General features: G+C 43.1%; 1 protein-coding gene across 2 annotated transcripts in view; it reads left to right on the top strand.

The window, feature by feature from the left end:
- The first annotated feature begins 4,789 nt into the window (after positions 1 to 4,789).
- The window catches only part of adamts9 (ADAM metallopeptidase with thrombospondin type 1 motif, 9), a 45,861-nt gene continuing 43,947 nt past the window's right edge, over positions 4,790 to 6,703 (top strand). For both annotated transcript variants that reach the window (XM_076751217.1, XM_076751224.1), the window contains exons 1-2: positions 4,790 to 5,092; positions 5,399 to 5,802. In XM_076751217.1, the coding sequence (XP_076607332.1) occupies positions 4,996 to 5,092; positions 5,399 to 5,802 (501 nt within the window). In that variant the 5' untranslated portion in view covers positions 4,790 to 4,995. The remainder of the gene's footprint in view (positions 5,093 to 5,398; positions 5,803 to 6,703) is intronic.

Below are 6,703 nucleotides of genomic sequence, written 5' to 3'. Positions count from 1 at the left end.
ACAAATGCTCTAAGGTAATTATTAGAGGAGGTTTTTAATTTCAGAAAGTTGACAGTGGCCATTAAATCACAAAACACTGTGTAACGTTTACAGTGCCATTACTGCATGCCTCTCGTAAGAGACTGGAGAAGCCTGAAAACCTTGAAAACTGTGCTGACATACATTTAGGTTGCTGTTTCACAAAACTCTGAATCACAGTTTACACGATGTGCCAGTTTGTCTCTCTGCCTCACTGTCAGTTTGTTGGTCCACCACTTTGGTCCAGACTGAAATATCCCAACAACTATTGGATGGATTCCCATGATATTTCATACAGACATTCATGATCCCCTGGGGTCCATTAAATTTGGTGATCTTCCTGACCTTTCCTCCAGTGCGACCATTAGGTTGACATTTGTGGTCTTCAGTGAAATGTCACAAATGCTATTGGATAGATTGGCATTAAATGTGCACCCTCAGGTTGAATTGTAATAACTTTGGTGGTTCCTTAACTTTTCATGTAGTGGCCCATTGTCTGGTCAAAACTTAGATTCATTGTCCAATACTTTGTTTAATGGCCATGGACTCACAAAAGTAATGACATTCTAAAGTCAGCATATGAGAATCACTCAAATCATCAACAAACAGGTAGGACGAAGATGGGCATTTGTCGTACTGCACCTTCATCCTCATATTGTTAATGCTGTGAAATGGTCGCAGTTTGATTAGGTTTAGGCACCAACACTGCTCGGATGGGTTTAGGAAAACGTCATGGGTTAAAATAAGTATGTTACTGTTATACACTTGATGTAGTCAGTATGTTATTTAACTAGTCCAACATTCACTTGCGGTTTCACACAGAACACAAACAGCAGTCTCCTGTCCATTAACTCCACCTCCCTCCAAATGCAGACTTTCTTGCTCTTTACACTACATTACTGAACTTCCTCCTTTGCTCCTGTCATAATTAGCCACTAGCGGTCACCACCTAACATTAAACGTAAATATTGGTCATAATAGCCGGCTTGTACAGTCGATCAATATGGCTGTTTTTCTGGTGAGGACAGGCTCCGTCCATCATCTACTCTTCGGTGTATGCTGTGCAGCACTGCAACACAACCAGCTTGAAGTGGGTAAATGGCCTGTACATTATACAGCTCGCTTTCCAATTGACTACACATGGATATTGCCTTGCAATGAAGACAAGTTCACTGGGCCAAGAAAGTCTGTCGGGGTGGGGGCCAAGGGAGAGACAGAGTAAAATGAGAGTTTGAAAACTCCACAATTAACGTGTATCTCTTTGAAATCCCAGGCCAGCCTCGGCTACTTCATTCAAGCTTTCCGCTCCCTATCGGCCTATTATCTGATCTGGAGGGGAAGTGAAGTTTACACTGCTGATAGCTGCTCTGAATGATGCTGCCTGCGCACAACTCAGGAAGGCTGACTCTGATGACCTCAATGACCATCCACTGAGAACACACACATACGCACACACCCACAGCTGTAGTGACTGCTCCATTAAGAAACACTGAATAAGGTCAGTTCACTGAAGATGGTTGCCGCACGCTGCAGATAAACATTGGAGGAGTCCCTTTTTAAAGCAGTCTCATCGCCACATGCTGGCACTGACTTCATGGAATCAAAAAGCCATTCATTGAGAAACTTGAAATAGTTATTCTTGGTTTGAAATGAAGGGTGTCTCTCACAACATACAGTGACTACAACAACACATTAAGGAGGTAATGCCCCATTTAAAGTTGTAGTCACTGCACATCAAACACAGTTTTTTCAACAGGTTTTACTTTTCGGTGACCCCTGTGCTGTAAAAAATGGTTCATGAAGAATTCTGGGAAAAGGGACTAATTGTGAATGAAAGGTTGTATTTAAAGGAGACTGTGCCATACAGCAGCCATGTTGCTGTTTTAGATTGTACCCACAGGAAGAATTTCCAAATAACACAATGAACATAGGAGGAAAACCAGCTCCTGTGCAAAGGTTAGCAGATTTGGGAGTGATTGCGTGGGCTATTCTGAGGACCTCAAGTGTGTGTAATTCATCATAACCACTGATCTCAAATGCTAACATTTCAGTGACTCCTACCTAATTAGTTCCATCATACTGGACAAGAAGTGCTAACTGGTGCAAAATGCAGGGTGGCCCATTGCTATTTAGATGCAGTTGTTGGTTTTGTGAACAGTAAAAGTCATGATTATAAGAGTTGGTGTGAATTTTATTGAAATGATGTTCTCTCTGAAAAATGACTGTGACTCTTTGTACCACCACAAGCCTGCACATGTAATGACCATAATGACAGGCCACAGATCTTTTTTGCCTGCTTTTGCTCACTAAGGATCATACAGGCAAAATTTGTCCTTTCTTTATGTTTTTGGATACCACATGCATCTCATATGGGGCCTTTGTGTTAGGTGTGCACCTGCAAATCCAAGTTAGTCTCTGTAATGGCAGTGCATGTTGATTGCACATAACAAATGAGCTGTAAAGTCATGGGCCAGCTGTTAGCGTTTATCACCACATAAGGTCATGTGGGGTGGGAAACATCTACAGATGCCTGCAGTGATGTGGCTCTGAGTGGAGTGACGACATGGAGGCCAATGAGTACAGCTCAGGACAGAGAAGCTGGTGATGCTTATGCACTGCAAAAAAGTTATTTAGTTCTAGTTTTTTTAATTTTGGGGGGTGAGATCAGTTCCGCTTTTCAGGAATATCTCTTTTAGACAGGACTGACCCTGATTTCCAGACAATTCTCAAAATGACATCCATGTAATGATTTTTTAAAACAATAGCCTTAACGATAAACCCTTAGAAGAAACTGCTGTCCCTCAGTGATCAGTGTTCTTACTGTATTGTAAAATGCAAATTTGTTTGCGGCCTATGAAATCGGGGCATAAACTGTTCAATATAGCTTCCAGCCACTAGTGGCAGCACTGACTGCAGTACTGCTGAACAGAGCTTCAGTCCATGTGTTAAGAAAAAAAAAAACACGCCATCTTTGATTTATCGTCGGAATGAGACTCCACCACCTCTTTTCTCAAGAGTGAGTCATGTAAGCAATTCATTTCTCACACCTACTTCACTTTTTTTTTTTTCTCTTTATAAGTCACTGAGAAGACTGTCTATCTGTTGGTGAGTTATTGCGTTCTAATTCCTACAAGAGTTGAGTCACTGAAATGTTTGTATTCTGTGATACAGAAATGTTATGATGGCACTTATTCAGGTCTGCGTCCTCTCACTTTAGTTAACTTGGATGTTGCTAGGCTAGCGACTTTCTGTTTGTCCCCAGTGTGTCTGAAAATCAACAAAGAGCTGAATTTATAAACAACTGGGTTAAATATTTGATCAATCCAGGTGGTTATTTCATTGACATCAAATATGATATATTGCCCTACATTACACACATACATCTAGAAATGGTTATTGAAAACGTAACGTTAGGGCTCGTATATGTAATAAGAGTAGTTTTGTGTTGGAGCTAGCATGTTATAGCAGGAAAGGCACAGGTGTAATTAATCACATTAATTGATGGCACTTCCAGGGTCTAACATTAGGTATTGTGCACGCCCAGTCATTGGCCTCACTTACTGGCACACCTGATCAGAATCGAGCCTCTAACAGTATGAGTGGCACCTGTGCCTTCCCTGCTGTGACTGTAAATGTCTTCTGCGGAAAAGGCCCAATATGAGTCATATTTCCATCGTGCCGTGGTAAGGACTGATCGATATCATTGGCTGAAGTTTTCAAAAATCAGCCAATAGTTGCTTTTTCTTCCTATTAACATAATGACCTCCACCAGGATGTGGTCTGAATGGGACCTTTTAAACTTCTCAGTGGTCTCTGGTGGACGAACTATGTAATGGCAACATATTTCTGCCATTTCGGTCATGTTAATTATCAGCCAACATATACAATGACACTGATATATTTACAATTAGGTAAGTAATACAGTTTAAAATACATTAGAAAAAGTTAGCAGAACAAGTTGTGTGTTCTGTCTTTAGTTCTGTGTGTATGTGTATGGGGGGGGGGGGGGGGTGCATGACTAGGACAGGAGACAGGCTGGATCGCCCTCTCTTTGATCCTCCACATAACAAAGGCACCTACAAAGGCTTCTATACAGCCTGTAGCATTGATCTGTTGAGGAGACTATAGCTCGTAAAACCATTAGCATTATCCCTACACAATACCTTTTCCAGCACCTACTTAAGACCTCCAGTCACTACTGTATATGACCACACTGCTTGCCACTTTACATTTTGTCACTCTGTGATCCCATGAACTTCTAAGTATACAGCCATGCCCAGATTATCTCGCCTGTGGCCCCAGGGCAGGCATTTCCTATATGGGCCCCACCTCACTGTCATGGTCGCCGATGTGTTCTGCACACTGTGCAAATGCCCACCCCTCTAAAACTTGATCAACCCAAAGCTATTGAAAGTTGAATCTGTCAATGTGTGTAACAGTGAGTAACAATTCAATCATCCCATAAATGAAGTCACTTGATTTGGGCACTTTGCGGACACAGGGGGCCCTGAGTGTGGACCCTGAAACGACTGGTGTTAACTCATCAACGGGCCAAACAGACTTGTGAGCAACCCAGTCACTGATCATATCACATCATCCAAAGTGGATATATGTGACCACTCCTGTCACCACAGTATATAACGGGAGTGGCTTGGTCGTAGCACCAGTGTACCTTGCCTCGCTGATCCCGCCCCTAGCTGGGGAGAAAGCTGGTGCACAGGCTTGCTGCGGAGCCCATCGCAGTTGACTGTTTGAGCAGCCCACCCTTCTCTGCAGTATGCATGTTCGCCAGGGAATCCGCGAAGCGCTCACGTCCCAGCAGTGTACTTCACCCGCCAGAGACCATCTACTCAAGAGTCGGGGATAATAAAATTGGATGTGGCAGGCGGACCGGAGGCGGAAAGCCCGGAGTGACCGGAGGAATACAGTATTACTACAGGAATACAGGCTGCCGCTCTCCTCTGAACGCGGACAATCATGCATGTGCTCTTCTGGGGCTTGGGGTTCCTGCTATTCCCTGATTTCTTGAATGTAATCGCATCTACGGGGACATTGCTTTTGAATTCGAGCACAGGTAAAGTATGCCGCTCTGACAACCCCCGCATTTTCCCGCATGGAGTTATTTTCTTACTCTGAGGGCAGAGAATGAATGAGTTTTGAATTCTGTCAAGCACATGAGTTGCAGCGCTTTCTAGTACCTAAAGTTCACTGGTTATCATTTCCTTGCAATGCTGTAAAGCATTCCTCAAGAAAGAAGACATTGATATGTAATTCATAATCTATCGATTAACACGTCTGGGCTCTTTGATTTGTACTGATTCGATTGGGCATCCTGCTTAATCCTCAACTGCATTGTTATTCCTTTGCCTTTATTCCCCAGTAAAAGAGGAGATCGGCGCTTATGAGATTGTAACACCGGTGCGAGTGAATGAAGCCGGTGACAAGTTCCCAACCAGTGTGCACTTCAAGAGAAAACGACGAAGTTTAGACGAGAGCACCGGCAACACTACGGACCACTGGGCCTCGCCAAATATACACTACAGGATATCTGCATTCGGACAGAATTATCACCTCAACCTCACGCTGGATTCGGGATTTATCGCACCTCTCTACACTGTGACAGTACTTGGAGTACCCCGAGGAGATAACATAACGGATTTTGCAGCAGATGGGGAGGTAGAGGAGGAGGAGGAGGAGGACACGGAGTTAAGGCACTGCTTCTATAAGGGACATGTAAATGCACAAGCAGAACATGCCGCGGTCATCAGTTTGTGCTCCGGACTGGTGAGTTTTTACGCACGGTTACACTCGTCGTGCATGTGATGATTTTACGACGGTGTTTTACTTTTCCACCGTGAATATTTAGGGGCCATTGTTGGTTATACAAGACTTGAAAAGCTGCCTCACCATTGCCTTAGAAAAAATAATAATAATAATTTGAACTTTTGCACAAACTTTGCGCGCAACCTAGTTTTTGCATTGACTATGCAAATATCAAACTTACCCATACATGATTGTACTTTTCAACATATTTCTGTTTAGAAAAGAGTCCAAAACTGCGCATTTCCCAGTAAAGCATAGAAAGTTGGATAAATGATTGGTCACAATCAAATGAAGCTGAAGCTGATTTTGTTGAACAGTTTAAGAAAAATAAGTTTGAGACCGCATGACTTGTCAAAGCTTTATTTCTCATAGGATCCTGTTGTGGGGTGCTCCACAGACTAAATAGCTCTTAAAATAGCGACCTGTGTTCATTCCAAAGTCCACTGCCTGTAGTCAAGTTTAATGAACACTCTTCTCTTACTTCCATGCCTCTCTCTGGTATCCCGGTTGTCGGTGACGTCTTTACGCACGCTCGTACAGCGGGAGTACGGGTGGTACTGACGTCATCACAACTTGCTCCCACTCCCAGGCTTGCTGAAGCACGAGTTTTGGAGTGAAGCAAAAGTGCACTCTGAGTTTATACATAAGCGCCTCAGCTAGTTGACAGAAATGAGTAAGGGGTCAATTCCTTCCCAAATGATAAATCAAATAAAAAATGCTGTGGATGCTGCAGAGAGTTCGGCAGAGAGCTTTAGGGAGTTAAGCTGACAGCTGTGAAGCATATTGTTATTTATTCATGACATCTGATGGCATGTTTATTCTAAAACAGGCAATACTGCTGGTGGCTTCAGTTGCATTTTAT

This window comes from Chaetodon auriga, chromosome 2 (genome assembly GCF_051107435.1).
Source record: "Chaetodon auriga isolate fChaAug3 chromosome 2, fChaAug3.hap1, whole genome shotgun sequence".
Classification (NCBI taxonomy): domain Eukaryota; kingdom Metazoa; phylum Chordata; class Actinopteri; order Chaetodontiformes; family Chaetodontidae; genus Chaetodon; species Chaetodon auriga.
This window is presented reverse-complemented; position numbering and strand designations above follow the sequence as displayed.